This window comes from Marmota monax, unplaced genomic scaffold (assembly GCF_021218885.2).
Source record: "Marmota monax isolate L192 unplaced genomic scaffold, Marmota_monax_Labrador192_F-V1.1 WCK01_AAM20220418_F8-fsc00107, whole genome shotgun sequence".
NCBI lineage: Eukaryota > Metazoa > Chordata > Mammalia > Rodentia > Sciuridae > Marmota > Marmota monax.
In genome coordinates, this window is record NW_026693761.1 from 3897160 (window position 1) to 3916101 (window position 18942).

An 18942-nucleotide genomic window follows, 5' to 3' on the forward strand; every position below is an offset into this window, starting at 1 on the left:
GAAGAAGCGAACTCTGGGGACCCCTTGACCTTGAACTTCCAACCTCCAGAATGGTGAGAAAAAAATGTGTGTGGTTTAAGCCACCAGTTTGTGACACTGTGCTATGGCATCCTTAGCAGACTAATGCAATGAGATTGTGAAAAAGGAAAGCAAGCGCCTAGCCCTGTAACAACATCTTCTTTGTCAAAATACACAACTGCCAGTCTCTGGTGCCACTGAAACTCACCACAGTCCTGTGTTCCACATGCATGTCACGCAGACCCCTGCTTCCATATCTTTATTATTAAAACTGTAATTATGATGGCTATTCTTTTAAACTGGGAAGTATTTACACAGTATCACTACGAATATTCTTGTCCCTGGATACCTAGGCATCTGTCGCAGAGCCACCTACAATGAACAGTTGTCATTCCACCTGGCACACTGCCCTTGACATAGCAGTGACTGGTACTTAGGTAAATCCATAAATGAGCTAACATTTTTCTATTTTAGTTTAACATATTAGTAAATGTCACTGAGGCTGAAGCCCCAAGGGCTCACTGTCCACCTGGCAGTGGTGGGCAGGCAGCGCAGGTTACCACAGCTGGCAGCACCTGCAGTAATCCACAATTGACAGGGAAGGTATTTATAACCACGGCTCCTACTCCTCCTCTGCCCACTAGAAACAAGGATGAAAGGGCTGACACTCTAGGTTTTCCCTTGAACTTCTGCCACAGATAGAACCCTTTTTATCCTTTTCCTCTGTCCAAGCCTTGGATCCCTGAACTCATTCTTGTTGAATTCCTCCTAGTTGTCCCAAGCTCCACCTCCACTTAGAGCAACCACTTTGGATTCTGGAAACACCCAGAACTTGAGCTTCCCCATCCCACTCCAAGGTGATGTACTCTAAAACTTTCATGAGCAAACTTTTAGTCACCATTAAAACAAAACAAGGTCTGGGGATGTGGCTCAAGCAGTATCATACTCGCCTGGCATGTGCGGAGTGCTGGGTTTGATCCTCAACACCACATAAAGATAAAATAAAGATGTTGTGTCCACCGAAAACTAAAAAATAAATATTAAAAATTCTCTCTCTCTCACTTAAAAAAAGATATATTAAAAAAAAAAAAAAAACTGGTACCTGTCTACAATTGACCTTTTTCAGACCATCCAAGCAGTTAGCATTCTTGGATTTGATGTGCATTTTTTTCCCTATTCAGTTTTAGACATTTTTTCTTACTTTTCTGTATGGCAAGATTCCCAGTGCAAACTCTAAAGATCATTCTTATATGGGACATATCCCCAGTATTGTAAAACATACTGTTTTTAAATGAGAAGAAAAGTATCTTTTACTAGTGCCAAATGTGGTGGATAAACAATGTCAAGCATAGGCCAGGAAGGAAGGGATCAGGGAGGGAGGGGAGGAGGGACGGGACCCAGACAGAGCCCCAACAGGTACAGTCATCAGTTCATTCTTCATATCACTAGGTACTAAAGAGAGATGTAAACAGCCCAGGATTAAATCTCAGTCCCCTATGGCATTTATTTTTTTTCCTAATACATGCCTATCCCAATCTTACACATATTAATATGCAACGGATTCAGCCATTTCTCATGCCAATAGCACCCCTCCCTGTGAGCAGGGACAGCTCCTTGTCCATCCTCCCTGGGCATTCAGTGGTCTGGGGAGAGGTCTTCCCATACATGTAAGAGCTGGACCCTCCTGGATTCTTATTCCACCCAGAGAATCAAAGCCTTCACTGAGGAGGTAAGTTCTCCTACCAGAAATGCTGGTCCCTCTCTATCATGAAGGAACCTGAGCTCCTGCACAGCCCAGTTCAACAGCATATTCTCTGAGAGACCCTTTGAAATTGAACAGCTGCAGCTTCAAGCCTCCTACCCTCATCAGGAACTATATCCAATGGAGTTCTGTCTGTATCATAGTGTCCATCCTTTTTTGGAAAGCAAGGTTCAAATCTTTGAAAAATTTCCCACTCCCCACTCTTTCACATACAGTAGGCATTAAATAAATATTTACTGCATTTAATTTTAAATAATTAATGACATATATTTGATTATTCAAACGTTAATAAAAGAATAAACTCCAGAGTGATATCTTGCCCTTGTTTAATACTCTGCAACATAAGTAGATGAAATCAGGGAAAGGAAGTTTCCTTAGAGATAGGCAAGAGATATGAGAGATTAATATTCTGTAGAATTATAAATTTAGTGTTGTTAAGGACCACAGGTATAATGAACTAATATTTTTTTCCTCCAAAATACAAAACTTCAGGCATTTATGGATTACTGCTATGCCTCAGATACTGGCTAGTTGGTGAGTAAAGGACACACAGTTACTGAAATTACAAACTCATCCTCTAGCTATTACTGAGTGTGTGTGTGTGTGTGTGTGTGTGTGTGCGCGCGCGCGCGTATGTTTTACAGGAGATTTACTACTGAGATACATCTCCAACTTTTTTTTTCTTTTTGAGATCAGGCCTCCCTAACTTTTGAGGCCAACCTCAAAATTGCAATACTCCTGCCTCAGACTCCTGAGTCTCTGGAATTATAGGCATGCATCATGGTGCCCAACTCCTAGCTACTATCTTAAAAGCCATTTTCTCCTAAGTCTAGAAAGTTCTGAGCTTTTAAAGTAGAAATTGCAAACACAGGGAATTTAACAAACATCCAAAATGCTGGAACAACTAGGACAGAGTTTGGGTAAAGGATGCTTACTCAGTGCCGCTTTCAACCATCTGGGTGAGGAGAGAGATGCCGTCCAGGTTTATAAACTCCTGGGCAAAGGTGACATCCCGGGAGAGGCTGGCCAGGTCCTTCAGGGCCTCCAGTTTGGCGTCCATGCTTGACGACTGGATTCGTTCATGGAGCTGCTGGGCATTTTGAGCCTCAAGGGGGGCAAAAATAAAGAGAATATTGTTCAAAAAGGAAAGTACAACAGCACAAAAAAATAATATCTCCATGAGAAATAAAGACACGGAGGTCCCAAATATGAACGCACACTGTAGAGTAGGCATCTCAAAGGCAGGTTCCTCCTACAGAGACTCCACCTCCAGTGCCCCTTCCATTCCCTTGGCAGTGGGCACCAGGAGCCTTCTTTTGATAGAACTTGTCATTTCCATTTCAAGGAACAGCGGGGCAAGAGCACCGGGATATTAAAGCAGCAGAAACCAAACAGTGGCGTGGCAGAGAGGAGGGAGAGTCACGGTGGAATGTTAACTTTGTAAGTGAAATTATTATCTGGAAGTGACAAAAAGCTATCTGCTCAGTTAAGCAATCAGACAAATGCAAAGGGCACACTGGCCCATTCTGTCAGGGCTCTGAGCAACAACTACATACTACATTCTGAAGCTTCGTTAGACACCCAAACCACCTTTCCAGGCTACTGAAATCTTGCAGCAGGATGTGCTGCCTGCAAATCCAATTTTCAACAACATGTGTTTCACAGCATTGGCTACCTTCTGTGCAAACTTAAAACAAAATAATCAAGAAAGCCAAATGAACAGCTATTCCTAGGACTGCAGTTCTCCTTCGTAAGGTGTCTGCATTGGGCTTCTACATGCAGGAGAGAAAGGCCGGGGTGGACTCTGGATGATGTGTAGTTTATGTGTCTCATTCGTTCACATTAAGACAAGGTTTCTATACCAATTTTCAGTTGGGACAGGAAATAAGAAAAATGGTTGGGTTTTTTTTTTTTTTTTTTTTTTTTGTAATAGAAATAACTGAACATCTGTTGTAGTTATTTAACCCAAAATTGCAGTGGTTTAAGTTCCATCTTCACATTCTCTTTCTCAGTCAAGGTTTCTAGACCTACTTTTCAGTTGTGGCAGGAAATAAGAAAAATAATTTTTTCTTAATAGAAATAACTGAACATCTGCTGTCGTTATTTAACTCACAATTGCAGTGGTTCAAGTACTCTGCCATCTTCACATTCTCCTTCTCAGGTACTCACTTCCTCCTTTGCAACTCTATTGTACCTTAGAGAAAAGGTAAGGTGGGGTCTGCTGTGGTTTGAATGCAGTTTGACCCCCAAGGGCCCATGTGCTGGAAGCGTGGTCCCTATCTGGACATGAGAAGTGGTAGCACCTTTAAGAGGTAAAATTTAGTGAAAGGTCATTACTGGCCCCTCCCTGCTCAAGTTCTGGCTTCCTGTCCTACCTTGTGATCTCTCTTTAAAGGCTCTCTCCACCATGGCTTCCACCATGAGGTCCTCACCAGAGATGAGCTGACTGCCATTGCCATGCCCTTGAACCTCCAGAACTGTGAGCTAAACAAACCTCTTTTCTTTGCAAGTTATCTAGTATCAGGTATTCCATTATAGTCATAGAAAACAGACTAATGTGGGGTATTTGACCCCAATGATAAGCTTTCTCTCCTAAATGAAGAACACCCTATGGACTAGGAGAGGGTTAGACTGCAGAGTAGAAGTTGGGAATCCATATAGATAATGAGAGCAAATGGACTCTAACTCAACAGGCCCCACAGAAACAGCCTTGCCCTCCTGGTCCATTTCCCTTTACTGTCACCTGTAAGCAACCCCCATGGAGAGAAGGAGATTTACCCAGAATATCAAAGCAATTCTTTAGTAACCATGTCAAGGATGAACCCATGCCCCATCACTTGGTCAGAGAGATCCTAGAATCTCCCATTTTATTATAACAAAGACAGATACTTTGCATCAGATATTAGAAAGAAGGAGGAGGAGAATGAGAACACTCCTTACAGATTCACTGATTACCAAATAACTGCAAAGGCCCTCAAATTCTAAATGCCCAAATTGGTTAAAGAGACAGTAGAGAGCTGAGTGATAACTTTATTTATCTTTTAAAACTGTTTAAAGGTACATCATTAGCCAAAAATTTCAAATGGATATATAGCATTCCAATGGATATTTCAAATGGATATAATAATATTGAACTATAATAGTGACCCAAGTGTATCACCTCAAAGTCCTTGGAAAATATACTTTTTTTCCAAGTAGGAAATCTGCATTTACTATACAGATTATGATAATAAGTACTCAAAAAGTCTTTGTTATTATTAATGATAACTAACAGGGTTTGGTGATGTTAAAGCTATCAATAAAAATAGCTGGTAGTCACCTAGCACTTTTGATGAGTCACTGTTCTAAATACTAGCATTAAGTAATTTATTTCATATGCATAACAGTCCTACCACCTAAGTACTTTCATATTATTAATTTAATAAAGAAAACTGAAGCCACAAAAAGGTTAAGTAACTTGCCCAAAGTCACACAGATGATCATATTGAAACTAAGATAAAACCAAGGCCGCTAGACCCTAGAGAACCATGCTCTAAAGAGTGGGTTTCAATTCTTGCATGCACAAGAATTACCTGGAAAACTTCTTAAAACACAGATCCCTAAGCCACCTCTGGAGTTTCTTGTTTCTACAGCTTGAGGTGGGGGTCTCCCAAATTACATGCTGAACAAACTCCCAGGTGCTGCTGATGCTTCTGGTCCCTAATCATATGCCGAGACCTACTGCTCTAAATCACTGAGGACATTGCATCTTGCAGAGATGATGGAATGTGTATCTCTGATTGTGCCTTCCAATTACCACCTCATTTTCCCCAGCTGGGGCACAATGAGCCCATCAGGATTTACTGTACCAAAAAAAAGAAAATCTACTTGTTCTTGTAAAGGCTATGCATTTCTCAGAAAGAACTTTTGCTAAGAAAATAATGGGAAAAAAGTCAATTAGATGGAAGCGAGGCAAATGGAATTTATTAGACCATTCCTTTCTACTTCATTTGTCTGTCTTTGATGTTACCCACTTTAGAGTAAATAAATAAGTAAAATTTAAAATAAGTGAAAAGATACAACAGAAACTTGAAAAGGACAAATGTCCCAAACAGAGGAATCGAGACCGAACAGTCCCAAATCCCAAGACTGCTAAGGGGTTGCTGCTATGGAATTAAACTATTTTAGCAAGGCAATCACACATCAGAGTAGCAAAGCAATACCCTGCCTTGTTGGCTTCTCAGCCAGGAAGTCACACTAAGACCAGTATTAAAGGTCCTCCAAATGGTGCCCAACTGCAACATTCAAAGGTCATAAGATGCAACAGCTTGAAACGTTCCTATGGAGCCATTCTCTCCTCCTGGCCCAGGTGTCTGAGTATGTGTCCTGTTCTCAGGGTGCTGTTTTTAGTGTTCCCAGCAGGCCTTGCTCCTTCCCGTGGCATCATGATCTAGGGAGGCAACTCTTCTTAAATGTGTAGGATTCCCATGGGGTTTGCTTTGGGATATGCTTTCCTCTTTGTTTCAGAACCACTGGAGGACACATCATTAATGAGAATCAGGTACCGTGGCCAGCAAGGTAAGTCACCTTGAAAGGCTCCCTGAATTAGGAACAACTTCCTTCCAACTCTGTCCCTGGCTGCTCTGGAGCCTTGGTGAACTTCTCTCCACCCTCATTTTCCCTATCAGTAGGTACAGGGAGGAACTGTGATGGGATCATGGTTACGGTTTCCTGCAACCCACAGAGTGACAGATTACTTCCCACCTGGGCAAGAGCCCTCATCAAGGAGTCTGCCAAGAGAAAGTGTTCCAGGTGAGTCTCCAACATGGCTTTGAATCAAAATATTATGTCAAGCTGCTGGGACATCCGTAATGTAATATATTTTCAGTTGGAACCAGAACTGATATGTATTCTTTTTGTCTTCTCTAAACAATCCGGGTAGAAAATTTTTATCATACAAAGTAAAAGGGAATAAACGTTTTTATGATTAAAATGTTTGTATTAGCAAGAAAAATTTATATTTTGGACACCAATTATTGTAGACCCCTTTAGATTTAATTTTACTTGGCCTCTACTCAGACAAAATCTTTATATAATTATTGATTTGAAAACAGTGCCAAACCCCAAAATCTCCAACTACTAATTTATCAAATACTTCCAGAAAGCTTACTCTGAGCCTGGCACCGTCCTGTACATTGCAATAGACAAGACAATCAAATTTCTCGACTTCCTGGAGCTGACCCATTTTCCGGTGGGAGATGAACAATTTTTTAAAAAATTAGGAATAAAAAAATCAATACAATATTGCTAAGTTTCATTGCAAAAATCTAAAACGGAGGGACATGATAGAAAGTGACTGGTGGCTTCTTTAGATGGGGTGGTTTTCAGGGTCAAGCTATCTAAGGAAGTAGCATTCATGCAGTGATCTGAGGAACAGAGAGCCAAACACACTGGGGAGGAGGAAGTATCCTGGGATGTAGGAATGATTATCACAGAAATCTCTTTAGGTAACATAAGCCTGGCATGTCTGGAGGGACAGAGGACCAGTATGTGTGGAGTTAGTGGGCAAAGGGCAGAGAAGAGGGAGAAAGGATGGAGAAAAGATAAGGAAGATGTGCTAGGGTGTTCTGGAGCATGCAAAGATAGAGGAGTCTGGTTGGTGATGTGTTTCCCTTCAGTGATGCATTTAAACATCTGCAACAGAGACCTGGAGCACTGAGTGGGAGCACCTAAAACGGCATTTATATGCACACTAGAAGCCCTGTTCAATAGAACAATTGTGAAACACTCAGGACACAGGATGAAATAAATGGAATTAAAAATCAAACTTTCAGAGAATGTAAGACACCATAGGTGCAGCCTCATGACAGAATAATGGAGAAATATGTTTTATTATTTGTGAAGGCAGGGCTGTATGTATGCAAGGCTGTGTGGATCCATTAGAATCGAAACTCCAGGAGAGGAAACTTGTTAGATTTGCTCTTTACACTATATTCCCAGCATCTAAAACAGTGCTTGGCACTTACTAGGAGTTTAAAGAAAAGTCACCAAATGAATGAATAAGTAAATGGATATATATATTCATGTATGCATACATACATTCATATATTTGCATACAAATAACCAAAGAAGGCAAATCAAGATGGCTTATGCTTATTGATGAATCATAATATTTCACAAAATTTTCTTTGTAGCAAGCATAATTTTTTCCATAATGTTAATTTTTTTTTCCATAAAGATTCTATTTTTATATTTGAGAAGAAAGAACATTACTAAAACGTAAGGTGGCAACCAGTTGTGGTGTTGCACTCCTGTGATTCCATCTACTTGGGAGGTGGAGGCAAGAAGAACACAAGTTTGAGGCCAGCCTCAAACTTAGCAAGACCCCATCTCAAAGTACAAAACAAAAAGGGTTAGGCATGCACCTCAGTGACAAAGAGCCCCTGGGTTCATTCAATCCCCAGTACCAGAAAAAACAAGTTAATAAAATGACCTTACTTCCAATTTTTTTCAACCAATCAGCACACCCCACACACACACTCACACAGCATTTTAAAGTTGTGTGACTGTATCCAATAGTAATTTTTCTGGTATTGTTCTAAGGATAGAAAACAAGTTTCAGTTAGGGTCACTCAAACAGCTGGAGGTGGCTGTCTCCTATTCAGGAAAGGGAACAGTTCTGGGCCCTGGTCCAGGTAGAGGCAGCCCACGGGGGATCAGGTAGTAGCCACAGGAAGAAGTACTGGTGTGTGGGTTCTGAAAACTTACCACCTCTGTTCTTAAAGGGTCTAGTTAAAATCACCCCCAGAAACTTCCAGCATGATTCTGGGTCCATGATACTCTTTAAAAAGTGACTTTTAAATCCATAAGCTCAATAGATATTCTCAGATATTTTGTACCTAATAATGACCAGCAATCTAACTTTACTCCCCTAGAATTTTATAAAAGATTGCTTCACACCTTTCCTTCTCTCCACAAGCCTCCCCTAGCTCCTGCCCCTAGCTTCCCCTGCCAGCTCACATTTTATTGAGGAAATCAGATCAAGCAGTCAGGAGCTCTCACTTCTAAGAGCACCTGCTCCTCAGTGCTTCGCTCATGCTCTGCCTCTTCCTGATACTAAGCACCAAGCGCCCCCATTTCCTGCCAGAGATCAGCCTGTCCCCTGGGCTGCGAAGTCTTCCTCCTCTTTACCTTCTCCAACAGTCTACCTCAAAAATTATCCATCTTGCTTCTGTATCATCGGATTCTCTCTCTCTGCCGTTTGATCGCTTCCAGCTGCAAAACTCTCCAATAGCTCTTGTCTTACAAAACAAACAAAAAATGTACACACACATCCATCTATCCCAGTTCCCCTCCTGCTGTGCCTCATTTCACTGCTCAGAAAATGCTGTGCAGGGAGGAGTGGCTCTGAAGTCCCTGCCTCCACTCCACTCCACACCCTCCCTCTCCAGTGAGGCCTCCATACCCAGCCCTACAGGCAGGGTTTCCAGGATGCTATCAATACCCAAGAGGGCAGGTCCAGGGGTCTCTTCCCTCATCTAGTCTTCCTCATAGGCCCCACAGTTTTCCACACACCTAAGTCCTTTCTCCTCCCTGGAACTCCTTTCCTCTGTGGCTGACTTCTCTGAACTTGACAGTGCCCAGAGGGCTCTATGCTGAGCCCACTCCCCCACCTTCCCTGTGGTGACTCCTCTAGCCATCAGCTTGAAAGAACATTTGCACAGACGTGGCTGGCACACCTGTCTCTCTCCAGGCTGCTCAACGTGGCATGTATGGGAACTGCCTAGCTGACGTGTCCTCACAGGCACAGAATGAGCAGCTCAAATTCTTCAACACCGCGCTCTCAAACCTTCTATTCTAGGAAACAGCATACTGTTTGGCAAAAAGTCAGGAGTATCCTGGAATATTTCCTCGAGGCCCATATCATGATGCCCTGCTGTCTCACTCTCTAAAACACCCCTTCTAACCCTCCACATCCTGACAAGACAGGAGGCCCCCGCCATCTGCCTGGACCATCATCAGAAACTCCCAACATGTCCCTTTGCTATCCCTACAATCTGTTCTTGGGCAGCAGCCTTCACCGGCTTCTTCTCCCTGAGTTAGGCTTCCTAGAGCAAGGGCAAGAAAAAGAATCTAAGCCATTTTATAGCCTTTTTTAGTTTCTCAAACCAGTCGAAAAAAAATGGAAAAGTCATAAACTGCTAATGGTCTTATTGTTAAGAATCTCTGAGAACCTGAATCCTCTGGGTGACTGAGATAATATCGTTTTTCTTATTAACGGAGGAACTAGCCCCAAAAATCCCTGTGACAGGCACTCTGACCTAGATAATTCTCTTACTGGTTCCCCAAACATGAGGGAGCAGACAGGAAGGATTAGGCTTCGAGCTGAGAAGGCAACAGAAAGTTACTTAATGAGCAGCTGGTTCTATGTCCACAGGGGCCAAGACAAGGAATAATGGGCAAGAAGAATTCAGTTCATATACTTCTGAGGCTCTTCAGAAAATCTTAGTTTGGAATACTGAAATAGGCTGTATAAATTGGCATTTATACCCTGACTCCACAGCAGCTTTTTTCCTCACCCTTGATTGCCTAGCAGTATAGATTTCCATCTCTTTTAAGACAGGGGTTGAGCTTTTCTCTTTTACAGGTATATTTATCACCTGTCTTTGGGGGCATTTTCCTTATTCATTCATAAAGGATCCAGTAAATAAAGGCATTAGCCCTCTATCATGCATTTTTTTTTTTTTACTTTGTGTCTGGAATTCATTCCAATCATAAAGTTTTGAGAGGGTGTTGTTTTGTTTTTTTTTAAGTTTTTTTTGGTAGTCAAATTTATTGATCTTTTTCTTTATGACTTCTGGGCTTCATGCCCTATTTGGAAAGGTTCTCTCCACTCTAAGCCCAAAAAATAGATGCATTGTGAGGACTTTTTAAAACAAAAATTTCAGCAGGGCACAGTGGTGCATGCCTGTAATTCTAGCCGCTACGGAGGAGGCTGAGGCAAGAGGATAGTGAGTTCAAAGCCAGCCTCAGCAATGGCGAGGCACTAAGCAACTCAGTGAGATCCTGTCTCTAAATAAAATACAAAAAAGGGCTGGGGATGTGGCTCAGTGTTTGAGTGTCCCTGAGTTCAATCCCTGGTACCCCCCCACCAAAAAAAAAAAAAATTAGAAAGTGAAAACAACGCTCTGGTAATACAAACAGCTACCAAAACCTGTTTAAAAATATGTCTCAGATTTGACTTCCATAGTTGTAATCACAGCAGCGAAGGGGACAGAGACATGGCTCAGCTGCCCAGTTCAAAGCTCCCCAGCTCTGAACTGCTTGAAGCGTACACACATATGCACACATTCCACAGATGTGGTCCTATCTATAGTTTTATGATACTGTGGAGACGGATAAAGATAGGATGCCAGAAAGATACGTGCTTAAGATGGTCACTTGAGGGGATGGCCAGTGCAGCAAAGGATCGCCAGCCAAGTGCAAGGGCTTTCACGAGAAAAATAGTACAAGTCCTTCATTTAGATCTTTTTGTATTAACACTCTACTTCCTTAAGAAAAAACTATTCTGTGATAGAGTGACCAAAAAAAAAAAAAAAAACAGATCACTTTTTCAAAGTCGACGTAAAATAGCACAGCTACACTTTGCCAAAGAATGGAGCTTGTACATCTGTGTGAATGTGTTGGTGTGAATGTGTGTGGTGTGTGTGTGTGTGTGTGTGTGTGTGTTCTTATCTAGGTGCAGGAAGAGTTCAACTGTGGCAGATGTAGGGACTTTAAAAACTAGTATAATGCACATCTACTGGTTTCCTTATGACACTCTAACACTGCCTAACAAATTTGATGGAGTCGGTTTTTAAAAGTAGATTCTTATTGTGCGTGTAAAAAGTGAAAGAGCATTTGTGACTTATATTTTTCATGCAATTATACACTAAATAATTTAAAAATCTACTAGTAATAAATGAAGTTTACAGAATCAAAGTAACTTGCTATAGAGTAATTCTCAGTTCTAGACTCTGTGACCACAGCCACACCACAAGGCAACCAGTCTAAGTGCAGAATTCTGGGCCCCATTCTTAGACCTCCTAACACAGCCTCCCTGTCAAGGGCCAGATATGAGCATTTAAAAAAATAATATATATATTATTTTTTTAAATGCTCATATCTAGTCCTAATATATATATTAGTTGTAGTTGGATAAAATGCCTTTATTTTATTTATTTTTATGTGGTGCTGAGGATTGAACCCAGTGCCTCGCATGTACTAGATGAGAGCTCTACCACTGAACCACAACCCCCAGCCCCTAGATATGAGCATTTTTAAAGTTCCACCACTGATGCAGGTTTGGGGCACTGCCCTAGGAAATGCAAACCAGTCTTATATAAGTAGACTCCCATTGTTAGGTAGCACTTAATAATCAGCAGTGGAACACAAAACCAATAACAAAGCAGGGTCATGGGTTTCTTTGAATTGCCTTTAATGAATAATTGAGTAACCTGTAGAAAAAAAACACAGGTGTACTAACCCTAAGGATAAATAGGTGGAAACAAACAGAATCAATGAAGAAATACATCAAGGAGGAAAGATCTACTGGAATCACTGTATACTTAAGATTTATGGCTGTAAGTTTCTTAATGTATTTCAGAAGGAAGATTAGTAGTGCTGAACAAGGACAAAGTTTATTGGGTCACTGGCCCCAGCACCTGCATTTACATAGAATTCAGGTATAGAAAACACCCATCATCACCATGGGATGGTCACCATGATGATTCCAGAAAGGACCATCTAGGGTCAAAAATTCCCCTACCTGGGGATGATAATACCAAAGATAGTAGAATGAATCAGACATAACTTTCCTATGCTCATATATGCATATATGACTAGTGTTACTGCGCATCATGTACAACCACAAGAATGAGAAGTTATACTCCATGCATGTATTAAATGTCAAAATACATTCTACTGTCATGTATAACTAAAAATAAATAAAATAAAAGAAGAAAAAAATCCCCCAACCAATGTGACAGAGGACTTAAAACATCAGATTAGTAAAGACTGCAGAAGATAGACCCCAGTTCTCACAGCAAACATAAAACAGTGATAAATTTAAAAGTGGCATTAACTTTCCTTTGTCTTTGTCTGCTCAGAGACAGCCCACCCTCTTTCTCTCCTGAGAGCGTTCTTTGCTGTCACTTATGATGAAAATTCTCTTCCTTGGCTTTTTATGTCTGACCTTAAATTTTCTTTTGTTAGGACATAAGAACCAAGGCTTGGAGCCTTGCTGCCCATGCTCCTGTGACATCATTCTGTAAAACAGTACCTTGCACACTGACTTTCACCTCGGTCCATGTATTGAGAGGAGACTGAGGATCATCCTCTGAAGATCACAAATTCCACTGTGTCCCTGATGACAAGTCATGTCATGATCTTAAAATGTTCACTTTAGGGATGCTGAAGACTTCACCCAATACCTAAACTTCCTTACAAGAGTGACTTAGATTGTGGGGATTTTGTTCATGTACTCATGACAATAAAAGAGAACTGACTCCTTCTTTGGCTTAGAGAAGGCCTACATGAAAAGCTGAGTCTTTCTGATACTAAGGTGAAATAAAAGACAAGGTATACTCCTGCTGCTTGGCAAGCAGATGATTAACCTAGGATATACAGGAACTACAAAAACCAAATAAAATAATCATATCTTTAAAGGTCAAGGTAACATTAATTTGTGCTGAATCAAGAATGCCAGCATGAAATTGAACAAAAATGGCTCAGGTCTCATTATGTAGCCACTAGAAAAATAGAGACAAACTATAATCTCCATTAATTGGTAGGAGGCATCACAAGGTGGCTCTGCCAGCTCCAGCCATGCAGTCCATTGAGCTCATTGCTGTGCTAAGAATTCAGGATGTTATGGGGTAAAATGTTTAAGAGTTTTTAAGCCTCTCTAATGTAATTTTCAACAAGAAGAATTTGTGGTAGTTCCAGTACCCACAGTCTAATTCTAGCCAGATGCTTTTCCCAATTTTTAAATTTATTTTTAGCCGACCACATGGCTTCAGTGGAAACTGAAAACTATAGTCAGACACAGTTTTCATCACATACACAGTGTGAAAATAGTAACACTTGGTGTGTTTCTGTGTAGATTTTTTTTTTAGGAAAGCCATAAAATGCACTGTGAAATAATGTAGTTTAAATATGCTGACGTTACTATCCAGAGTCTCTCCCAGGAAGTCAGAAAGATCAAGATAAGCAACACAATCAGCTACCATCATCTAAATACACTGCAGCATCTTGTTCAGCATCTTTTATTCAGAGACTTTCAAGTGTTCTATATAGAATCAATGGTCAATGGCACAGCATAAGTGGCTTGAACTGCATTTTTATGAATTGTCATAAGAACTGACCAAAGCTGAGAAATGTTTAAATTCTCTTTTCACTCAATATCTCCACCTCTCTCTCTCTCTCTCTCTCTCTCTCTCTCTCTCACACACACACACACACACACACACACACACACACACCCTCTGACTCAGAAGGGAATTAACAAGCTTTGGTTTTGTTTTGCTTGTGAGCAAATGGGTGAAACCAATCATGACAGCTCAGTTATCCCATCCATCATATAAGAAGTGTTAAATGACCCGGAAGCTCAAACTTCAAGGCTTCACAATCAATTTACTTTCTCTTACCCTGGAAGGAAATCTTCCTCTTCTACAATGGGAAATATGGAGGGGGCATCCCTGCCAATGCAGAATCTGCATGTGAAGACTTTCCAGAGCCTTTTTGTTATGCACTAAAGTCACCCTCCAAAATCAGTCCCCCCAAATCAAAAACAACCTGAGGCAAAGAGTATATTAGGAAGAATTGAACTAAGATCAACTTACTGGAGATGTAGTTAACCGAAGGATAGTGCCATTCTTTATTTCATTGCGATTCTGGAAAAGAAAAAAAAAAGACAGCCTTGGTCAATGTTCAAATAGAAGCTCAGTGAAGAAGAAACAAAGCCAGGTCTAAGGTTGTGGCTCAGTGATAGAGCGCTTGCCTAGCATGTGTGAGGCACTGGCTTCGATTATCAGTGCCACATATAACTGAGTAAAATACAGGTCCATCAAAAACTAAAATATAGAAGAAGAAGGAGGAGGAGGAGGAGGAGGAGAAGTAAAGCCAAATATAGCCTAGTATCCACACTAGATAATAAATTGAGTGTAATTATTTATTTATTTTTTTTTTGAGGGGGAGACAAGCATAGTGTACTGGGATTGAACCTAGGGATGCTTAACAACTGAGCCACATCACAAGCCCTTTTTTTTTTTTTTTTTATTTTGGAATAGGGTCTCACTAAGTTACTTTAGGACCTTGCTAAGTTGCTGAGACTGGCTTTGAACTTTTTGATCTTTGTGTCTCAGCCTCCTGAGCCACTGGGATTATAAGCATGTGTCACCATGCCCAGCAATAATAAGCATTTTTTTATTCACTTTATTCTCACTTCAATAATTTTTAATTATTTTTAAAAAGAATTTTAACCAGGGTTCCAGATGTGTTGACTTTATATCAAGTCACAGATAATGTTCAGCACAGGGTAAGTGACCTAAAGAACAGGAATAAGGGACCCAAGAACAGCAAACAAAAAAGAAATAATTTTAAAGTTTCTTCAGGGAATATGATCTAGCAATTCTACTCCTATATCTATATTTGAAAATTCTGAAAACACATATCCACACAAAAACTTGTATGCTAATGTTCATAGAAACACTATTCACACTAGGCCATATGTGGAAACAAACCACATGTCCAACAACTGGTGAACAGATAAATAAAAGTGGTCTATTGAGTCAATGGGAAATTATTAGGTCATGAAGAGAAATGAAGTATTGATATAGGCTATAACATGGATGAACCTTGAAAACAATAAACGTAAGAAGCCAGACACAAAAGGACACATTTCATATGATTTCATTTATAGAAAATGTCCAGAACAGGCAAATCTATAGAAACAGGAAGCAGATTATAGATGCCAGGGAATAGGGGAGAGGAATCTCAGAGGGTCACTGCTAATGGGTATAGAGTTTCTTTCCGGGGTGATGAAAATGTTCTACTATTAATTGTAGTGATAGCTGTACAACTCCATGAATATACTAAAAACTACCAAATTAAACAACTTTAAAAAGTGCCATTTGACCCAGTTATCTCACTCCTCGGTTTATACCCAAAGGACTTAAAATCAGTATATTACAATGACGCAGCCACATCAATATTTACAGCCAGTCAATTCACAATAACTAAGCTATGGAACAAACCTAGGTACCCTTCAACAGATGAATGGATAAAGACAATGTGAGATACACACACACACACACACAATGGAATATTACTCAGCCTTAAAGAAAAATGAAATTATGGCATTTGCAGGTAAATGGATGGAACTGGAGACTATCATGCTAAACAATATAAGCCAATCCCCCCAAAACAAAGGCCCAGTGTTTTCTCTGATGTGCACATGCTAACTCACAATAAGGGCAGAAGAGCTAGGGAAGAATAGAGTTACCTTAGATTAGGTAGAGGGGAGTGAATGGAAGAGGGGGGTCTGAGGATAGGAAGAACGGTAGAATGAATCAGACATTATTACCCTATGTACATATATGACTACACAAATGGTGGGGTTCTACATCATAAACAACCAGAAAAATGAGAAATTATACTCCATTTATGCATGATGTATCATAGAGCATTCTACAGTCATGTATAACTAGTTAAAACAAATTTTAAAAAAGAAAAAAAAAGTGCAATTTGGTACATTAAGTATATCTCAATAAAGCTGTTAAGTTTTTAAAGTTTAGAAGCCCTGTTTGTTAACATTTGCTGGTTCCTTCTGCATGTGGAGCAGATCCCAAGTCAGTCTGCCTGCACTTGGCAAGTAAATCGAGGTGTGCATGTTGAAGCCAGGACTCTGCATCTTCGGCACCAAAACAGAATTACACTGGCAGTTTCATGTCCTTCCACCAGAGTCCTCCCCATGCTCAACTCCAGGAGGTGGCCTGCCAGGACCCAACCTGGCTGCATCCCCCACAAGAAGCCCTGAGGCCAGGAGGTGCACAGAGGACCTTGAGGATGCTCTCCTGCATCAAGAAAAGACACACGCTGGAATTCGCTCAGGAAGCAGCAGATACAGAAGGTGGTGGCAAATTACTTGAGATGTCAAAGGTATCCCTTGCTTCCTCTGCCAATTCTGACTACTTACAACAAATTTTTACTTTCTTCACTGGGAATAGAACCCCAGGGGTGCTCTACCACTGAGTTCCATCCCCAGCCTTTATCATTGTTTATACTGAGACAGAAGCCCTCTGAATTTCTGAGGCTGGCCTTGAACTTGCAATCCTCCTCCTCAAGCTTCCAAGTACCTGGGACTACAGGCATGAGCTACAGTGTCCAGGTGGATAATGAATTTTCTAAAATGAACTATCTGAAAGGGGGCAGCCTTCAGGCCAGTCATCCCTCCCAAAGAAAACCGCATCTGAAGGTTTCACACTAAGTGCAGGCGGGACTGAAACCCAACCCTGCTGAGTGAAACTCCTATGGGAACTGCAATCTAAGGCATCCCTGACACAATGGGCTACCTCTGAGTGAGCTTGCACCTAATAACCTCAAGTGTGCTGAATGGTCACTAGGCAGGGGGGCTCAGGATGGCAAAATAAATTCAGGTCATTTGTAAAATCCCTTCCACTCTAAAATTCTATGACTCTAATAAGAGAACTGAAGAGGATGGCAAACACTAATTAAGGAAAATTAGGGAAGCTGAACACATCACATACCTCTTCCTTGCTCAGCTTCTAAACAAACAGAAATTCAGGAGCCAGAAGCCAGAGAACTAAAACAGCCTCTTGATTAGTGATTACAGAGAGCAAGCCTGGGAACGTGCAGACTAGCAAAATGAACCCTCAGGTGTGCTTCACCTGGTAAGTCAAGGCAAGTTCCTTCCCAAGGAGAGAAGGAAAAAGTGTATTCTTCCCTAATTTTCTAAACAAGTAGTGAAAGAGGCCAGGAGATAATTTAGAGATCATCTCTTGTCATGAAAATCTGGAGTAGTGGGTGAAGCATCCCTGATAACAGCATTAAACTAATCATTTCTTGAAAGGCACCAGGCTGAGGGTTTTTGTTTTTAGTGCTTATTTAACCACCAAAATAGCTCTTAGACCCATTTTAAAGACCCAAAACCAAAGCTGCTAAGTAATTTATTTGTCCAACATCATGGACAAGACCAAAAGCCCAGGTCACCAGAAGCTGTGCTCTATCTACCTAGAGAAGAAAAAAAGATTCAGATATTGTATCCTTACTGGGTAATAGTCAGTTAATGTTCTTGAAAGGGAAGAGGGAAGAATGCAGTTAATTCATGCTCTGCAGATTCCTAGGGCTTGCCTGCCAAGTCCAGGAGTATATACAGGGTCCTGGGAAGGAGTAGGACAAGGGTGGAATTAAGCAGGTACATTCAGGCACTCCTGCTTTCTGGAACCCAAGTAAGACTGCTTTGAAGAAAGGACCTTAAAGATTATTTGTTTGTTTAAAATCAAAGCAGGATATTTATATTAAAGGAATGCAGGAGGCATTAAACAAGATACAATAAAAAGCTCGTAACTCTCATATATCTGGGTTACCAAGACAAAAGCAGAGATGACTGCAATCTAAATGCAAAGGTATGTGACCACTGAAACTTCACTGGAGTTCTCTTTGAAATGGCTAATTGAATTCTTTGGGGGTGATTCAGTTTTTAAATGCCTATGGCACTATTTCTACATTTGTGTCATACTTGTTTCATATTATTTTGTTTCCCATACTGACTTAAAATCTTTTAAAAAGTCAGGGATTCCCACAATGCATTCCTCTGGGTGCATATCACCTCCATAATAATGCTTTAGTAGTTATAATCAGTCCTAATAAACAAGCCTAAATTCCAAAAAATAATAAAATAAAATCAGGCCAAGCATGTTGGCATTCACCTGTCATCCCAGCAAATTCGGAAGCTGAGGCAGGAGGATTTTAAGTTTGAAGCCAGCCTCAGCAATTTAGTGAGACCCTCAGCAATTTAGCAAGACCCTGTCTCAAAATAAAACATAAAAAGGGCCAGGGATGTAGCTCTGTGGTAAAGCACCCCAGGTTCAATCCCAAGTACCAAAATTCATAAAAATAGATAA

General features: G+C 40.7%; 1 protein-coding gene across 3 annotated transcripts in view; it reads right to left on the minus strand.

Annotated features, from left to right (window-relative positions):
* Nucleotides 1-18942, minus strand: part of Elmo1 (engulfment and cell motility 1) — a 553589-nt gene that overhangs the window by 371055 nt on the left and 163592 nt on the right. For all 3 annotated transcript variants that reach the window (XM_046460598.2, XM_046460597.2, XM_046460599.2), the window contains exons 5-6: nt 14641-14691; nt 2716-2885 (exon numbers count right to left, since the gene is read on the minus strand). In XM_046460598.2, coding sequence (XP_046316554.1) covers nt 2716-2885; nt 14641-14691 — 221 coding nt within the window. The remainder of the gene's footprint in view (nt 1-2715; nt 2886-14640; nt 14692-18942) is intronic.